Source organism: Trichomonas vaginalis, chromosome VI, assembly GCF_026262505.1.
Source record: "Trichomonas vaginalis G3 chromosome VI, whole genome shotgun sequence".
Taxonomy (NCBI): domain Eukaryota; phylum Parabasalia; order Trichomonadida; family Trichomonadidae; genus Trichomonas; species Trichomonas vaginalis.
The window spans coordinates 12,393,235-12,413,325 of NC_067208.1; the positions used below are offsets into that span (position 1 = coordinate 12,393,235).

The window sequence follows — 20,091 nt, forward strand, 5'->3', positions numbered from 1 at the left end:
AAGGAGTTTTCCTATGAAACGGTTCATTCTGATCCATCCATAAATTAAAAGTTTTTCCCAGAAAAAAATATTTTCAACATTGATTGATCACAATGATCGAACTCCAGTAGAAGAGTATTAAGCCAACTTATGAATTGATAAATTTGTGTTTTAATGTCAGAAATAATTGATTATTTGATATAGAATATTATAATTGAAACTACATTCAAAAAAATCTGACATCTTGAAGAGTAGGGGTAATTTTAGCTAAAAGTGACACACCCGTGAAGGGTGTGATTACCGATCGGTAATTTCGACAGTTTAGAATTTAAAATTTTTTATGGAACTGTTGCGAGTTTCATAAAGAATTTAAGGAATATAAGCAAAGATTTGAATCAAAATCTTAGACCTAAGCCGCTCGATTCGCTCGCGGCTTCCGCGAATTACAGATCAGCAAAGATTTGAATCAAAATCTTCGAACTAAGCCGATCGCTTTGCTCGCGGCTTTCTTTATTATTTTAAATTTGCATATTTCCATCAAAAGTTCATAAGGTAAAAAATTTCGTTTATATTATTGCAAAATAAAATCTTCATTATCAAAATAATATTAAATAATAATATAATATAATTTATAAACAACTATTATTTAATAAAGTTTAATTGCCAAGGTTCATCTAATTTTTTGATTTTTAATGTTTTATGAATTTTATTTATCATGTATATATCTAATGAAGATTATATATGTAGAAGATAAGTACCTTAATATGTACGTAAATTTTAATGAAATTTATACAACATTATAAAAATTTATGAATAAAAACTTGATATAAAATAACATTTTTATTTTTACTAAGAAAAAAAAGGTTTTTGATAATAAATTTATTTTATTTCGAAAAAGTAGCAATAATCGTAAAAGGGTATTGATAGGCTTGCTAAAGTAACTAATTTTAGCTGTCAAATACTTTTGTATTTTGAAGTAAATTAGTATAAATTTGTTTTTACTTTTATTTCGAAAAAGTAGCAATAATCGTAAAAGGGTATTGATAGGCTTGCTAAAGTAACTAATTTTAGCTGTCAAATACTTTTGTATTTTGAAGTAAATTAGTATAAATTTGTTTTTACTTTTATTTCGAAAAAGTAACAATAATCGTAAAAGGGTATTGATAGGCTTGCTAAAGTAACTAATTTTAGCTGTCAAATACTTTTGTATTTTGAAGTAAATTAGTATAAATTTGATATTATTTTAACTCCCTTTGAAAACCTCAATTTTCCATACAGAGGGAACGGGAATAGCATCCAATATTCCCTGAGAATGGTTGCGCATTCTCAGTTCCCTCTATATTTCGAACGAAGCTCTCATCGGTCTTTTTTTTTAATACTAAACGTTTTTTTCCCTGTCACTTTTAGCTAAAATTTGGGTTTGCCACATCTTGAATTCATTTTTATTGATTTTGCTATTTATATCATTTTATGAATGAATTTAGTTTCATAAAAATTGTAAAGTATTCAATTAGTCATTCTTCGAATGTTGTTCTCCCTCATATGTGTCCGCTTTGATAAACTAGAAAGAAGAACAAAAGCAGAGGTCTGCAACAGATATAAAACGGATGTTTTTAGTACGAGCTATAGCTACTCTGGAAAACCGCCTTATCAAGATCAACAAGGAAGTTGCACACAGAAAAGCTACGACAAAAGAACCGATGACAATAAAGCGCTTAAAGAACTCAATTACATGCGATGGCTTGTTGGATTTGATACACCTGTATCTCTTGATTCAAAATATGATAATGAACAAATTCAGTGCGCAATATGCAATGTCAAAAATAGAAATTTAATTCATAGACCAGATTCCAGTACGCCATGCTATACTTCCTCAGCATATGCTGGATGCTCAAGTTCAAACCTTGGATCAGGTTTTGGATCATTTGATGCCGCTAGAGCAATTCAGCAATTCATTCAAGATCCAGGTGTTTATAATGAAAATCTGGGACATAGAAGATGGGTGTTTTATGGGGGACTCAAAACAACAGCATTTGGAGGTGCTTATAACTCATTAAAATCTGGTGAAAGCGGTCTCACAAATAGTGTTGCGATGAAAACTTTTAATATGGGATCCAGTAGCGAAGAACGACTTGTATTCACAGCATATCCTCCACCTGGCTATTTCCCAGCTAGATTTATTTACAGCAGATTCAGTTTTTGGGCACTTGAAATATCAGAAGGAGAGCCTTTGCAAATATCAGTAAAAATTGATGGAGTTACTCAGAAAGTTGGTGCTATTAAATACACAACTGGAAATTATGGAGGAAAACAACGTGGAGCTATGTTCAATCTTTCTGATTATGGTGAAGATAGATTGTATCAATCTAATTACCAAAAATTGATTGGAAAGAGAATAGATATTCAAGTTAAATATAATTCTAATGTTTATGATTATACCGTCTATCCTGTTGATTGTGATGCTGCAGAAATATCAACCCCTACACCAAAAACGCCTACTCCAAAAACTCCAACACCAAAGACGCCTACTCCTAAAACTCCAACACCAAAAGCTCCGACACCTCAAACAAATGCAGCACAGCCAGACAAATCATCTCCCACATCAGATAGCATAAACCAAGAAAATGAAGCAGGAAATCAAGTATCTAGCAATGCATCCGATAGCGGAAAGAAGAAAAAGATTATTATTGGAGTTGTCGTAGCTTTGGTATTAGTAACAACTATTGTTGTGATTTCAATATTCGTTGTCAAGAAAGGATATTGTCATCATAGCAAAGAAATTGAGCGCAGTGAAAGTTAATATGCTAATTTAGTTAGTAAAAAATTGAAATATAATTTTAATCTCTAGAATTATTCTCATATCAGAACCATTGAGCATTATTGAGCAATAATCTCAAAATCATATCAATGATAATGGAATATTTAATGTTGCATAAACTATTTTGGAAAAATGTTTGATCAAATAACTAACTTTAATGAATCTGTTACCTTAAATGATTTGTGAACTTATTATTTGAAGATGAAGATTATACCTTACTCGATCATGTAGAATATATTAATATAACTTATTCAATATGCCGCAATCATTAAATTGCTCAAAAAAGCTCTAAAGATTATCAAAATAAAAAAATAGTTGGTTTAGAAAAATAAATTATAAAATTATTGATTTAATATTTCAACAAAAATCAAAATCAGGAGAAGATTCAATTGCATCTTTCCAAGGTTTAAGAAGTGAATAACTGCAGTAATTTGCTGGAGTTTCTCTTTGAGAGTTTGGATTGTTTAATATTTGATCAACAGCATCCAAAATCTGGTACATTACTCCTTGTGGTTTTTTCCTTGAATTTGGTTTTGTTTGTTCTCTTTTTCCTGCAATCATATGCTTTCTTTCATTTATTATATTACAGAATATTTTGATTTTCATTCCAAAGTAAACTTTGCTTGTATTTGCTTCCTCTTCAATGATTTTCTTTGCCATTCTCTCAAACAAAGATTTGCTGTCTTTATCTATTGATCCTTGGAACTTTGTTTCTTTTGGAATAATGATGTTGTCGATCATCACAAAAATCTGTGGAATTGTAATCATATTGTAAATCGATGACAAAACATGTGAAGTTGCTTTTGCATCATTGATTATATATTTCTGTGTTCCAGAAACAAGATTAACAAACGCTCCGTCAATAGAATCAGATGTTAATGTGAATAACTTTAATTTCTTGATTTCTTCCGTAGCGAAATCTTTTCCAAGAAATGAAGTCTTAAAAACAGTACTTTTTAGAACCCTGACTCTTGAATCAACCATTGATTTTATATGTTCTTTGAGATGAAGTTTGATGTAATCACCAATTGGTTTATTATCACTATAAGTGAAGTTAAGTTTTTCTGTTGTTTTTTCGTATTTGTACAAAGTGTATGTTGTGAAATCAAACCATTCTCTTTCAATTGCAATTTTTTGTTGTTCAAGAATTGGAAAAATAAAATATTTCTCCTTCAATTCTTGATATTCTTTTTCCATACGTTCATATGATTTGTTGATTAGCTGCAATATCTTAAGAGTTACCTTTGTTGGTTTTCCACTTGAATCGCGCGGAATATTCGAAATCATTTGATTTAGTTTTCCTTGAAATTTCATTTTTAAGTTTTTATATGCAACTTCTGCTTTTCTCGTCTCATCATCTTTTTCTTCATTTTTCTTTTCCTCAGAACTAGCTGCATTGATTATGGAATAGTTTGCATAGTAATACTTCATTGAGTACTGATAATTCTGAGGAATACTCTGTATTTCTTGTTCAAAACCTTCTTTCTGTTTATTTATTATATCCATGAGAATTAAATCGTATTTAGAAACATAAAAACAAAAATCTTTCCGGCAGAAATCAGATATGTTGAATTCAGTGCGATGGTACTTTGGAGATGAATCATAATCAGATCTAAACTTCCCAATTTGTGCTGAAAAGTCCAAATCAACAGAGATTTCGCTTTTTCTCTCTAATTTTGGTTTCTGAACATTATTTATTGTAAAAATCTTCGAATCAAAGTTGCAGAATGCTGTGGAGAACTCTGAATAATCCCATGTCTTGAACAATGACTTGCTGAGTGTCTGGAAAAGCACGTTTAATGATGTTTCATCACAATAATTTTTGTAAAAAAGTTCGAAAGCTTGGAATTGGTATTTTCTCATCATTGGCATGGATTTGATGAAAGAATCGAAGAAATCTGAAACTACTTCACCTTGGCGTTTCGAAATTTTTCGAGAAAACTTCTCAAAAAGAGAATTAATGAAAATTGTGTCGCATTCAATGAAAACTATGATGGAATTTAAAAGAAAACTTTGGCAATATTCATCATCAGCAAATTTGGCTTGTATGTATTCGAGTAATGTGTAAAAATCTTTTGCGTTTGAATCAGAAATGAAATATTGATAAAATGATGGAAGAAAAACATCGATTATGTAACTGCTCTTTAAACACTGACATACTCTGTATAAGTATTGCATGAATTTTTCATCAGTCTTGTTGGCATCACGTGATTTATCAAAATGTTTTTCACTGCTAGTCATTTGTGCGATGGTTAATATATATTCATCAAGGTTATTTTTGAATACTGGCTCAACAAAATGTTTTGCACGTATGAGGTTTGCTATTTGAAGAAGATAACTCTCGAAATATTTTGAAAATTTGATTTTAAACTCTTCTAACAATTCAACGCTTTCATTCCATATTGCATTAACATTTTTCGACCTAAGTTTTTCGAGTAGGATATTTACTTCTGGAAATTCCTGTGTTGAAGACATGAAACTGATGGAAAATTAATTTAAAAATCTTACGGGCGTAAATTATTGGATAACTATAGTCAACAAACCTATATAATAAATGTGTTATATTTATACTGTTAACATATAGAAGATATATATCATGTACGCAAGGCTTTATACTCAAAGTTGGAAAGAATCTCAATATGAATTTAGGATAGGTATTTAGAACAAACTTAATAAACTATGATCAAAAGATACCAAACTGAATATGCAGCTATTTCGATATAAAAGTAATAAAGATTTGATGTTAAATAGCATATTCAAATATTTGAAGCGGTACTTCCATATTAATGCAAAAAAAGCATGTTGTTGTAAAGCTATTTACTCTTAATATTGTTTTTTAATCAATTCACATCATCAAAATCCTCTGTTTACGGTTTGTTTATGTTACAATAGTAGTTTTATAGCCGCTTCATAATGAAATATTTGTAATTCTAGCCGGAACTTATTATTGATTGTTTATGGAACAACAATATAATAATTCAGCCAATATATCATTGTAAATATATATATGAAAATAAATTATAAATAAAAATAAACATTTTAATATTGATCAACTTCATCACTTTCTTCAATAACAACAGGCAAAGGTGATGGATCGCAGAAGACAATAATCGGCATTCTCGGTCCAAATGAAGAGAACGCGACCATGTTTTCAACTCTGTTCCATGCAACAGCAGTTAAAGGTGTCGTGAACTGGAAATTCCATTCAGCAGTTGGAATCAGCTCAGCCTTTCTTACAGTCCAAACTTTAGCTGTTCCATCTTCAGATCCAGCTAAAATATATTGGCAATCTGGTGAGAAAACGCCCGACATCATGAATTTGTTGCAAACAACGCCTGAATATCTTTGGCTTGGTACCATAACTTTGGTTTCGAAGACTCTGAGCATTGAATCTTTCGTATAAACCAACAATGAAAAGTTTGATCGTTCCATTGATAGATGAACAATTGGAACATTTTTAATTTCATCTTCTTTGACGACACTCTTCCTTGAAACTCCGTCTGTACCTTCTACAGTTACGTCTGTATTGAATACTGTAATAATTCCTGTACTATCTCCAGCGTACATCGACTTTCCGTCTGGACTAAAAACTAATGAGTTGATTGTGCCAACATTTCCTCTTAGTTCTGCTGTGCAGCTGTTCTTAGTTCTATCCCATAAGCGAACAAGTGAATCCCTGGCTCCTGTAGCGACCAATCTGGAATCTTGTGGATGGAACTTTGCAGTATAAACGTTACAAGGGTGGGGAAGTGTATTTACTGGTTGCTGGGAGTCTCCATTTCCATGCCAAACTTTGACATCGCCATCGGCTGAGGCTGACATCAAATATTTGTCATCTGAAGAGAATGTAAGCTCGTAAATAATATCGTGGTGCGCATTTCTGATAAGAGCCAATGAGTTTTCGATATCGTTGACTGAAAAGAATTGAATTGAATACGTTGCACCGGTTTTAACTGCAGCAACGAGGATATCACCGTTGTTGTTGAAGCATAGAGCGTGAGCACCATTTTCTCCAACTGGAAATTGTGCTTTAAGTAGCCTTGGAATTTTGCAATTTTTATTTGCTGGGCGAATGATTTGAGGAGCTTCAGCTTCTGCCTTTTCAATTTCTTCTTCTGCTGATTCTTCGTGATAAACGAGAGTTTCGATGCTTTCTGAGCCAACTTCGCGGTGGAAGAAATGTTTTGGACGTCCTGTAACATCATAGAGCTCATGAGTCTCGCTTGTCTTGATTTCAACACTGAGATATGCTAGGAATTTTGATGGGTTGTTAAGTAATTTTGAAACTGGAACGAAAGTTCCTTGTAATTGTGGATTAAAGTTCTTTGGATAGTAATGTAAGTGTAATTTGCATGGATGGTCAATATTATATGTACCATTTGATGCTAATGGCTTTAAAAACGCCCAGGCAATTGGAGTTTGGTGATGTTTGTCTTTTGGTACGTCTAAGTCAATAATTTCGAAATAAACGACAATATTTTCTTTAAGAATTGTTGTTACAGATTCGTTAAAGATGAAAGAATCATCCCAGTACGGTGCAAGACGTTTAACGTTATCTATTGACACTGTTTTTGTACAAACAGGTGAAATATATTCTGTTGTCTCATATGGGGACATGCATTTTCGTGGTATTTCGTTTTCATTTTCTGTGATTAAAGATTTTTTAATTACATTGCCAGTTGACTGATCTACAATGGAAATCCTCACTACAACATGATCAAGTGGTTCGTTAGGATATATATCTGTGGCTCCAACGATGTTTATAGTGAATATTTGATTCTCCATTGTAACAAATATAAAAATTCGAAACCGTTCAAAAATTCTCGTTGCTATGATTATTGACATAAATAATAGTGGAGACCAGGATATTTTAGCATTCTATGAGCTTCTATGCAGATATGTCTATTATAATTTATATGGAAATCCTTTATTGGAACGATAATCTCCCTGAATACAATTAATTAACTCAATATTGTCAACCAAATGTAGATATATCTTTAAATCTTCCTCATTTCATAATGTAATGCATTCTTCATATATTTTTTCATTATTATTCATATTGATGATAAAATGAAAAATATATGAAGAATGATAATTGTGGTATAATTTTGATAATTTCATTGATTCAAAATCACTGTCCTCATCACTAATCTTACCTGATTTGATATTATTTAAGTATTATGCACTAAAAACATTAATTCTCAACAATATATGTTATACAGATAGAAAAATATGAAAACATTTCTTAAACTTCTAAAAGTTGGAAAAATATGATTATTTCTAATTCTTATTGGGGATAATTGGATAAAAAAATTGAACTAACAATATATCAAATTGACAAATACGACTTGCTAAAAGTTCCTCTAATAGAAGACTTTTTATTGCTAAAGTCTATGAAAAATGTAAGTATATAAAAATTGTTTATTAAATTAGGTTCCTTTGTGTGAGCATGTAGTACATCGATTATCATAAGTGATGTGATGCCAATATTTAACTGAATCAAAGATCTTTGATTATGGATCGCTTGCAATTTCAGCATTTCAAAAAGTGACATTTATGAATGAATTTGATGATTCTTTAAGCGAGCAATGGCTCGTTGAGCAAATTGCTAATGAAATTAGCGATCCTAAACTAGATTATGCAACAAACTTTACAGATATTGAGGAATATCTCCAACAAAAAATTGAAATTCCGGAATTTTCCAAATTTGATATTGAAAATCTTAATCCTATTACAAAAACAACAAGAATATACCTAAACATGCACGGATTTACTACTCTTGGCGCTGCACAGTGTTTCAATAGATTATTTAAAACTTTATCACCAGATATTAATTATCATATTGAATTTAATTTAGGAAAAGGTAAGCATTCTGAAAAAGGGTTATCACTAGATAAATGTTTATCACAAGCGATAAAAATTCATTTTAATAAAGATATACCAGTAAAACAAAATTCAGATAATGAAGGAAGATATATCCTAAGTATTAAGGTGAATGCTGCGCATCGATAACCCTAATCTATTCTTTATTTATTAACAGATTTTATATCTTTGTTAAAATATCTAAATGTTTGTTTGATTAGTTAGTATATTATAGAATTTTCATACCTTTTTACCCCATAAGCAAAAACACCAAGCAAGTATCCTTAAAAGTAAAATTACATACTTATACTTTATGGATTTACATTCCGAAATATATGATTTAAAAATAGCATAACTAAAGTATTGCATTCATGCATACAATTTAACTAATGATGAATGATTAAAAAAAATTATCTTTTTACTCTATTATGAAATCAATTTGATGTGTTTATCGCAAATTCATTTCATCATTCTATAATGAGTTGTGTATGATTCATATTGTTCAATGGCTGCTTGTCAGCATTTTTCAATATTCATTTTTATAAAAATTAAAATATTTGATTGAGCATCCGTCATTAAATCTTTTGTATGTCTAGGTAATATTAATTTTCAATTCCAATCAAAAAAAATCATTAAATTGTAATGAATTTATATGTATTCAAATAAAAAAATTTTTCCCATTTTCTTTAAAGGGCAACAAGATTGGTAGCAATATATTTTGAATTGGTATTGTATCTATTTCTCAATTTTTTGATCGTTGTTACCTTATCAATATTTGAATAAAAGTTGACACTTAATCGTTCCCAATTGATAGTTCTAATTTTGTACTTTATAATATTATTAAAGCTGCATGTTCCATGAACAGCACAAATTAAGAACGGATGAAAGTGAAGAAGTGAATGCAGATACAATGACTGCGAACTTAAATTGTCAAGGAATTTTTGAAAAAATGATGAACTTAATGTTTAAAAGAACAAATCTTAATCAAGATAATACAAACCCATATGCAAACAATATTATGAACAATAATTGGGAAAATAGTTTTTATAAAAATTCAAAAAACTCGGAGAGTGAAAAGATTGAAGAATATGTTCCATCTCCAGATGAAGTTGAGAGACCCAAGTTCATATATACATTAAAATCAGGAGATTATATGGTATTAAAAAACCCTTTGCCTCCTGACTTATCTCCAGATGATGCAATATCATATATGAATGGAAGATTTCAATTTGATGGACATCAACAAATAGAAATTGAAGAAGACACATCAAGCTTTGAAGAGCGTTGTTTCGATGAAAGTCATGTGGAATCAAGAGATATTAAGTATTATGTTATTGTTACATTCATTCCTGTTACAGGAATACTTATATATTGTTGGCTTAAGTCTGAAAGACCGAAATTTGCAAAACACTTATTAAACTATATGTTTGGTTGTTTTATAATTCTTGGATCATTGTTATTAATCATATTAATTTAAACAGTTGTTTGTATTAGTCTATTAAATTTGAAATCAGACGAAATTTTGAAACCATATGGGAGAGCAACAAATTACATATATTTATGATCCTAATTCTCTATCATATAGACAATTCTAATATAAATCAAGGAAACATATTCCAAAAATTCAATTCAATATAAAGACGATAAAAACAATTCATGATTTGGGGGGCGGCGACAAATTTGCCCAGCCAGTAAAGTATTCAATTTTTTTTGCATTTTTTTAAAGCTTCTTAACTTAAATCATGGAATGTCTCAAAGACAAAAGTAGCATACAGCATGTAAAGCTAAAGAAAGATAATCATAATTAATACCTTAATTTTTAATATTACGCATTTTTAGGTGCAAAATTTAAAAACATTCTAATACAATAGAGCAGTTTCCAAAAGTAGCATACAGCATGCAAAGCTAAAGAAAGATAATCATAATTAATACCTTTAAAGTTTAAAATCTTGATTTTTTTTAAAATCAAATATTTATAACTTTAATACATACAGCTTAAACCTTATACTTGTTTTCTCTTGTGAGAAAGCAATCTTACAAAGCTAACAATCCTAAAAAATAAAGAATTAAAATTTCATACAATCTTTCTTCGAATCTGTTCTTTTCTTAAGCCGCGAGCGAAGCGAGTGGCTTAGTTTCGTAATTTCATACAATCTTTTTTCGAATCTGTTCTTTTCTTAAGCCACTCGCTTCGCTCGCGGCTTAGTTTCGTAATTTCATATAATCTTTTTTCGAATTTGTTCTTTTTGTCTCCCGCGAGCGAAGCGAGTGGCTTTTTATTTTTTTTTAATTTTTTTTCTTTCTTACTTTTTTCCCTTACTTACAAATTTGATAGTAACTTACCAAATCTCTCTATCATATAATAATAAATTAATCCATTTTTTGTTTCAAATCTGACACTTTACATTTCTGACATGTAAATATGTCACTTTTCACTTCACCTCACTGGGCAAGTTTGTGCCCCTCTCCATGATTTGGTATTCAAATTTTGATAAGATCATTTGTTTTATTTTATTTTAAGTAATATATATATCATATCATATCAAATTATTTGAAAATTTTGACAAATTCATTAAATTTCCAAAACATCAATGTCCATTGGAGAGCTATTTGGACTTTTACCACTTCTACTTTTTGTCTATCGTATAGTTAGACAGTTAATTAACAGTTTCCCACCTGGTCAAAAGGGTTTCTACAATAGTTTTCTCAATACAAATAATGAAGAATACCTTAATTCATTCGTTTCACAACAACCAATGATGTCTTGTTTTAAAATAGAAACTAGGCAACGAAATATATTTGATTATAGTGAAAAAATAAAAGAAAGGTATAATTTTACATATGGATCATGGGAATTAGAACCTCCACAATTTGCAAATATTGAAAATGAAGTAGTTATTTATCTGTTGAAAGAAAAATACATACTAAATTATGAAGCAAATGAAAAATTCAAAGAATTTTCTCAAAATTTAAGAGAGCAAGTGCTTTATAGAACTGAACTGATTGACTACGATCGCGCTGATACACGCTTGGTTTTATTTAACAAAAGAAATTCGAAATTATTCAATTTTTTGACAGGTTAATTTGGACAAAATTTATATAAGTTCTTTAGAATACTTGCATTGCATAGTTTTTATGAAAAACTATTCTGTAAACTAACTGACAAATATATTGAAATTTCAGTTGTTAAAAATATCTCATTAGATAAAGATGAATATCAATACAAATACAACCGATTTGAACCTGGTTCAGAGGAACTTAAACGTCGATCGAGAGATGATGGTGAAATGAATGCTTTTGATAAAAATATCATTAGAATAACTCTTATATTATTAGCAATACCTTATGTTCTAGCAATATGCCTTCAACTCTTAATTGATTAAAGAATTTCTTGATAAATTATTTGATTAATATGATTTATGAGAATGCTTGCAAATACATATGAGCAAGCACTAAATAATCTTCCTTTTATAATTATAAGGCTCCAGTGCAACCCTCTCAATTTTTAAAATTGAATATATCCGTCAATTAGAGTTTTCATGACTTATAATTAACGAGAAAATAAAAATAACAAAAACATAAAAAAAGTTGAAATTTCAAATTTCTCTAGGAAGACGTATTACGTGTTTAATGATTGCATCTCTAATGAACCATATTATTGATATTATTTGTAATGAAACAATTATAATTGTTATAGTGACAAATTGGACTGAAAGTAATATTGTTTATTTATATTGTTATCGAAGATAAGAAAAAAAATTATCAAAAATAATAATAAAAAATAATTTAATTAAAAACAGTAATAAAGTAATCAAGAGCTGATATCAATACAGAAGAATCTTCTGATTTCCCTTTCACTGCATTCAATGCCTTCTGTGCAATCTCCTTAGAAACATTAGATATCTTTGGATTTTCAACACCTAAACTCTTGTAACATTCTGCAATGAATGATTTTGATGCTGAGATTTGACGAGTTTTGAGAGACAAATTATCAATTTCGTTGTAAGAAATGTCTTCTATAACAGGAACAACTAATTTCAAGCATGTTGATATCCAGTTTGTAATATCTCCATTTCTTCCTGAAGAAACAGCGCATTTCAAAGCGCTTCTTCCAATTGAACCTTCGAATCCCAACAAATCATTTGTATTCATCAAAAATGTGTTGAAGAAATCAGTCGCTGGACCATAAAGATCTTTAACATCTTTAGGATATCGAGTGAGTAAATCATAAACAAGTTTTCCGTAAAATGAAACAATGTTTGTCGTCAAATTATTTGTGTTCATTTCTTTCATGTCTTTTGCAATCATTATGCAACTTTCTTTTGGACTACTTTCAACGGCAACTAGCAAAAATAGATTCGTCCTGAATTCAGTAAAAACTTGTAATACATCCCTTGGAAGCCTGTTGTAACTTTGTGAATCAAAAAGTGACAAGGCGGGTTTATACAATTTTTTGTTTGTCAAAAATATTGAAACAAACAAATCCAAAACTGTTTCAGCCAATTTTGCCGTTGCTGTCGATCCTTGGATTTCATTTGACATGATGAAGAATGTATCTTTCTGGGAGATGTAGAAATTACTCAATTTCTCTTCTGGATCATTAAAAACGGACTTAGAAGGTCTAAATGAACTGAAAGCTCTGTTGAACGCTGTTAAAATGTCGACGTAAAAATAGAAATCTTGATTTGCTTTATGCGATTTCTTCATGTCACTGACGTTATAAGATAAATCAGTGAAAACAAGCTCATGGAGTTTTTCTTTGTAGAAATATTCAACTGGAATTGTTCCCTTCAAAAACAGCAATTTTGCGATTTGAATGAATTTTGTTGATTTCGCTTTAAAATGATATTTAAATATTGTTCCATTAAATATCATTTTAGAAAGAGGTTCAATTGTTTTCTCTTCTTTAAGGAGTTCTTCAACTAAACTAGTAACATTCTGTGAGTTTCCGTATTTACCAGATAAACAATATTCCAATGATTCGCTGAACATCTTCGACTTCAAAATGACATTGTAGTTTTCAGCGGAGAAAGGAATGATTGTTGGGAATAACTCGCGTGTTAGAATGGACACGTAATCAATTGAAGGTTCAGGTAGTTTGTCGAGAAGAGAGATGAGTTTTTCGAAGAATTTCGGTGTGAAAAACTCTTTGTTTTCTTTCGAAATTATCGAAATAAATCTGACAATGTCCATTGCGTTCGATCTCAAATCTAATTTCATCAGAACTTTGATTGAATTAAGGAATGAATCTCGCTTTTCATTGACCTTCTTCTGAAGATTTCCGGAATAAACAACCCATCCAAATAAGTCATAGAACTCTGTGGATTGACATGTGAACACTCTATCGTGTGTCATATTTTTGGCAGTTTGTTTGTAAAACGGTTCCATTTTTGGTGTCAAATCTGACAAACTGTCAAATAATTGTTCCAAATAAGATTTCTCTTCATCATTTGGATTGGATGTAGTGTTATCTGGTGGGTAATACACGTAAGCGTTCTGATCTTTCTGTTGCCAAATAGGAACAGACGTGAAAAGGTTTTTAACCAAAACAACAATGTTTTGTCTCAATCTCGTGTCCATGCTCTTTAAATTCTCATCCAACCATTTGGCTCTGACTCTCATGAGACTCTTTAGAGCACAGCCTCTGTTCTGGTTCAATCTCATGTTGATGATTCGATAAATTTGTGTCAATGTCAAACTGTCAAAATTTTTATCGTCGAGCAATTTGAAGAAGAAATCAACTCTTTCATTTGTTAAAGAATCCTCGAAACTCAAAGCGTTTGCGATGTGCGAAGCCAAGGAAATGGTTTGTATCTTGTCCTTTGATTTGTTTATGATTTCGAAATAGTTTTGCGTCTGTTCTTTATTGTCTTTCATGAATAAACAAACTAAATTTGCGAAATCAAAAACGGAATTTTGACAAGAAAACCAAGTATTCATAAATCTCTCGTTTTTGAGGATTTTCTCTTCGTATTTTTCTAGTTTCTTTCCTTTCGTGATCGAGATCTTTAATATCTTGAATAAACAACTCAAATTGATCTCATTCAAGACAGATTCCATATCTTTCGGCTGGAATTTTTCATGGAACGTTACGTCAAGTAATTTATATGTTTTTTCGATGATTTCGTCGTAATCATCTATTTCCATATTGACGTAAGTTAACAAAGGCAAAAAGAACTGATCGAAATTTTTCCAATATTCGAAAACTGTTTCGAATCTTCTTAGAATTTCGTCAACAACAGGTTTCGCTTCTTTCTTTAATGTGTTTATAACAGAAGAAGCAACATTTGCCGATGTATATCTTGTATTTACGTTTTGAGAAACCAAAGACATGAAAAGATGGATTTCTATCACTCTTTTCATGGCGTATTTCGCAAATTCAGGAGAATTATTGATTCTTTGGCACAGGAAATTCGACATTCCTTGTAAATACCTTTCACCTGACCATGAACTTGAACATTTGTCAAGTAAATTGTAAAGTAAAATGTCAGAATTAAGAGTATTAAACTGAACCAAATCATTTGTGAATTTCATGAAAGAATCAGTGAAAATGATGTTTCTTAAAACAGTGCTCATATTCTGTTGGATGAAGTTATCAACCATGACTGCTGGCATCAAACAAATTGGTTCTGTTTCGTCTTCTGTTTCTGTGGAATCACTTAATTTGTAAACCAACATATAAGCGGAATCACATCTTTCATTTTTAGAAACAGAACTTGTTCCGCCGTAAGAATTTTCAAGAGCAAATTGTTGTGTAATATCATGGATTGTTGAATCATTGCATTCTATCCAATCTTCATCGGATTCACTATCATCACTATCACTCAAATCATCATCTACTGAATCTTTTTGATCTACTGAATCTTTTTGATCTTCAGAAATCAAATTGTTTTTCTTGCAAAATGAGTAATAATGACCACCATTTGCACTTCCTGAATGAATGATGATTCCTTGGAGATTATAGTATAAATGGGTATCAAGAGATTCCTTTGATTCAGTTAATAAAGGAGAAATATCCATTTTTAGTGGGAATTTGTATTTAGAGTTAATTTTCTTCTTCGTTAATGTCTGGAAATCGAATTCGAATCTTTTCAACTGGATGATCAAATATTTCGGTGATTTGCAGATGGAATGATATCTTTCTGCATCAATAACGCCGATGTCATCTGTTCTATATCCATTATCACCACTAAATACATCAGGAATCATGAAAGTCTTTAAGGAGTCTTCAACATCTTTTTGTTCTAAAATGTCAAATGTCAAAGTTGTGAATTTCTCAATTGTTGAGCCATGCCAAGGTTTGTTTGCCATTGTGGAAATAGTGTCGTGTTGTATGTGTCCTGTTACGTATTTCGTGACAGGCTTTTCTTCAAGACTTTCATCAATTTTATCCAATAAGCATGCGATAAATTCTTGTGCATCCATTTGTTCCATTGGATTAATTGGTTTCTTCAAAATCTTGAAGTTTTTGACGAAACTGGACGCGTCAATTGCTTCTTGTGGGAAATAGAGAAGCTTTGCAAACAAAAGCTGGAGTTGGCAGAGCCAGTCTGTATCAATTTCGTCCTTTGGAAGATATTTCATCACTTCATTTCTCACTTCACTTATTCTGAAAATTTGTTGCAAACTTGAGTTCAAATAACAAGTGCATCCCATGTTATTTAAACCACGAACATTGACATTCTCGCACAATCTGTTGAGGTACCTTTGCTTCTCTTTACTTATGTCGTAACTGACAATCATTTTATTGACTTTTTCAAGTGTAGAAGTCAAATATTTTTTGTCTTTCTTTATCAAAACAACAATTAAGTCAAAAAGAGAAGGTGGTGATGGAACGTATCTGAAAGGATTCAAACATACTCTGTCCAAAGAAAAGTTAATAAGGTCTTTTGCAAGTGGCACTTTTTCTTTATCGTCAAACCGTTTTGACAATCTAAATAAACAGTTATAAATACCGTAAATGAAAGAGATATCTGCTACAACAGAAATTGTGTCTTCCAAACCTTTGAGTAACTCAGAATTTGTGAATTTTCTTCTGTGCAAATTCCTTAATTTAAGAATATTTTCATCATTTCCGGTGTATTCTTTGCCAGGATCTTCAAAATCTTCTTGTTTAAGGTTTGTGAAGTCATATTTCTTATTACTTTTTGTGAATAAGCCGTTGAACAGTGTTTCAACTAATATCTTCCAAATACCATCAATGTTGGAGGTTGTTCTTGTCACTTTTTCAAGTACGTTATAATAATAAGTACAATTTCCATGTTTTGACAAATTTATTTCATTAATAACGATTGGTTCAATTTTTTCTGCCGGAATATCCAACATGATATTTGCCATTCCCTTTGAAATGTTTTCTTCTTTGGATAACATCATTGTTCTGAAGAAATTTGAGAATTTTTCGTTCTTCAAAAAGTTGTCACTTTCTCCTTGAACAATATCTCTCAAAACAGCAAGCATTGATGGAATGATCTTGAAGGATTTGTGGTCATTCAATTCCAAAATCCATTGACAAATGTTATTTGTCAAATTCTCAATTCCGACGGTTTTGTAAACTTCTTTTTTGAGATTTTCTGTTTCTTCGACTGTTGCACATCTCAAAATCAAAGAAGTAACAATGGACAAAAACAGCATCAAGTACTTTTCATCACTGAAGAACTGATGGCCGCCGTTTTGCATAATCTCCATTAATTTCTTGTAACCGCCAGTATTGAAAATTTTGACAATAAACGACTTTGAATTTTCTGCCAAAATATTTCCAAAAGTATTAAGACGATAGAATAATCTAAACGGTTTTTCCATAGAGAAAACTACTGACCAATCTATTTTTTCTTCTTTCCAAATACTTAATTCCATTGAATGTGTCTCCATCAAGTTCAAAAGTGACAAAGCAGAAGCGGCCAATTCTTTATCATCGGAATCGAGAATTTCGAAGAGTTTCTTGGCATTGTCAGGTGTCTTCAAGATCTGGCTTGGTAACTCTTCTTTCTTGAATTTGGTGCTATCGTCTTTTTTGGCGGTTCGACGTGTAAATTGGTTATATAAGTTTCTTTTGATTCCCAAACTTTCTCTGTCGATTCCATCTTCAATTTTACGTATTAAATGTGTCAAAGCAAGCATAGTGCTCTTTCCAAATCCTTTGGAAACACATTTATTAACAAACGTGACAACGCTGTCACTTTTTGTGCATCTAATTACCAAATCAACCATGTAATCAGAAACAGAGTGATGTTTCGCTCTGAAGAAGATCTCCCACATCGCATCCATTCCTATTAAATCTAATGAACTCAAATCATTAGATTCAATGCCATTGGCAGTTTCAAATATAAAAGTGACGATTTGAAAAGCTTTGTTTTCAATTTCAGGAAGTTTTGACATCCAATTCAAAATATCTCCAACGTTGTTTTTAGGAATGATTTTTCCTTTCTGCTGGGGAACGATCGATTTAAAGAAAGCAATGAATGCATCTAAGTTCTGCTCGTAAATGAACTTAAGCTGCCTTTTGATCATCTCCAGTTCTTTCTCTGTAAATGGATCATTCAATGATTTACAAAAAGTGACAACACAAGAAACGAAAGGACTAATTATTCCTTGTTCTAAATTGGTCTTTTCGAGTACGAGATCGAGATCTTTCTGGACATTATCGGATACTTTTGATGTCCAGATTTTTGTCAACATTTTTAATGCAAAAGTGACATCTTTGTTTTCTGAAATCAAACTGAAGCAAAGATCGACCATTTTCTTCACGGAATTGTTTGATCCTTGGACGTAACTTGTCAAACAATTGACGTATGTGAGTCTGTCGTTGCTGGAAGCGTTCCAAAGCGAATCTACCATTTTGGATCTCGTATTGTCATCTGCTTTCGAAGCAATCTTCTCAAGGAAGGCAAGACATGCTTCTGGATATGATTTAGAGGATAAAACAATGTCCCAGAAGTCGTTGGCTTTGCCACGAGGAAGATTATTAAAGATTTGAGGCCAAACAGCAAAGAACTTAGAGATAACACTTTGTAATGAGTCAATGGAGATCTGCCAGAAGTCGGAAAGTACTTTAACATCGTATGCGCCGGCATCCCATAATTTTAATAAAAATTTAACGAAAGGAGCAGCTAAATCGTGGTGCATTTGGTACATCATGTTAGAAACTATGCCTGCTGAATTGATTTCTGCTACTAAATCCTTTGAAAAAGATTTATTTTGATTAAACCTTTGTAAAGCATCGAATTTCTTGCTGAGAATGCCAGATGTAGCGAATTTGAATGTAAGTGTCTTTTCGAACTGCTGTAATTTCTTGTTGTCGCTTGAAGATAAGAAATCTTTGATTGTATCTATATCAGAACGCATTTTATTTTCGTCTATTTCACGTAATTTCTCATTAAAATGACTTTCAGCGAATGAAATCATTCGATTCAAAGCAGCACTTGCGAAATCGGACTTGATTGAACGAGAAAGGTTGGATTTGGTAGCTCCAAAAATTGAAATTATTAACTCTACTGTATTATAAGATATTTCATCGTTACCCGCCATCTTCTGATTTATAAATGGAAAAATTCCAACATCTGAGAAAAAGTTAGGTTTAATAAACCTGAGGATTTTGCTATATATTGGCTGTAGATCGTCAAACATTATAGGAAGAGCGTTTTTGAACACGTCATCGAAGTTTTGAACTTTATCATATTGTTGTTTAAATTCTTTGAAGAACTTTGAGTTAGAGGTTTCGTTAAGGTGGAATGCGAGTACGTGTTTAGCGAGGATTTTCGGAAGTAATTCTGGATTATTATTAGCTATTTCATTTGCTTTCTTTATGTCATCGAGTGCCGAAGCGATTTTCTGTTTCGTTATATTATTTATGCAACTCTCAATCAATGCATCTATATCACTTTGACTAGTTCCCTCAGGAGGCGGATTTTCTTGGGAATCTGTCATTTTTATGATAAATTTTGGCATTTTTTCCCAAATATCATCGAAAGCATTGAAATTATTCTGTCAAAAAATAAAATGTGATGGATTTATATTTGCAAAGTTTGATCTAAATTAAACTCAAGTAAGAGGGAAAATTATATGTGCGAATCCCAATTTGGAGAAAAAAAAAACATTTGTTGATTTTTCTTATTGAAGAAATCAGCATTTAAATATGCAATATGCCGCAGATAATTAAAGAAATTATATGATATGTAAACTCTTGTCCCCATTTTCAGAGCCAAGGAACCATTTTTGGGGTTAAAATGTATAATTTTTACGATGTTTATTGTTCTCAGCAATTAACAATCATATATATAGTTAAAATTATCCTAAAAGTTATTTATCGTTTATTCTAAATGGCCTTGATTCATAAAATACAATTAAAAGAAGTCGGAATAAAAAATTATTTTGTATCTCAGTCCATATATATTAATAAAAATGTAAATAGTATAGAAAAGTTTTATGAAATATAT

At 31.0% G+C, this 20,091-nt stretch overlaps 4 protein-coding genes across 4 annotated transcripts, besides 4 other annotated features; 2 read left to right on the forward strand and 2 right to left on the reverse strand.

Moving 5' to 3' along the window:
* The first annotated feature begins 228 nt into the window (after positions 1-228).
* Positions 229-1,404: a mobile genetic element.
* A 100-nt stretch (positions 1,405-1,504) lies between these two features.
* TVAGG3_0852590 (uncharacterized protein) lies at positions 1,505-2,779 on the forward strand (the record flags this gene model as incomplete). Its single annotated transcript, XM_001323351.1, has 1 exon — positions 1,505-2,779. The coding sequence occupies one exon, from the start codon at positions 1,505-1,507 to the stop codon at positions 2,777-2,779; it is 1,275 nt and encodes a 424-aa protein (XP_001323386.1).
* A 336-nt stretch (positions 2,780-3,115) lies between these two features.
* On the reverse strand, positions 3,116-5,286 carry TVAGG3_0852600 (uncharacterized protein; the record flags this gene model as incomplete). The annotated part of the gene is made up of 1 exon (XM_001323352.2): positions 3,155-5,272. One exon carries the CDS (start codon positions 5,270-5,272, stop codon positions 3,155-3,157), a length of 2,118 nt encoding a protein of 705 aa, XP_001323387.2.
* A 521-nt stretch (positions 5,287-5,807) lies between these two features.
* Positions 5,808-5,843: a mobile genetic element.
* Positions 5,844-9,509: 3,666 nt separating this feature from the next.
* On the forward strand, positions 9,510-10,136 carry TVAGG3_0852620 (uncharacterized protein; the record flags this gene model as incomplete). Its single annotated transcript, XM_001323354.1, has 1 exon — positions 9,510-10,136. The coding sequence occupies one exon, from the start codon at positions 9,510-9,512 to the stop codon at positions 10,134-10,136; it is 627 nt and encodes a 208-aa protein (XP_001323389.1).
* A 188-nt stretch (positions 10,137-10,324) lies between these two features.
* Positions 10,325-11,127: a mobile genetic element.
* A 1,012-nt stretch (positions 11,128-12,139) lies between these two features.
* Positions 12,140-12,182: a mobile genetic element.
* Positions 12,183-12,445: 263 nt separating this feature from the next.
* Positions 12,446-19,582, reverse strand: TVAGG3_0852650 (ubiquitinyl hydrolase protein; the record flags this gene model as incomplete). Its single annotated transcript, XM_001323355.1, has 1 exon — positions 12,446-19,582. One exon carries the CDS (start codon positions 19,580-19,582, stop codon positions 12,446-12,448), a length of 7,137 nt encoding a protein of 2,378 aa, XP_001323390.1.
* Between the last annotated feature and the right edge of the window lie 509 nt (positions 19,583-20,091).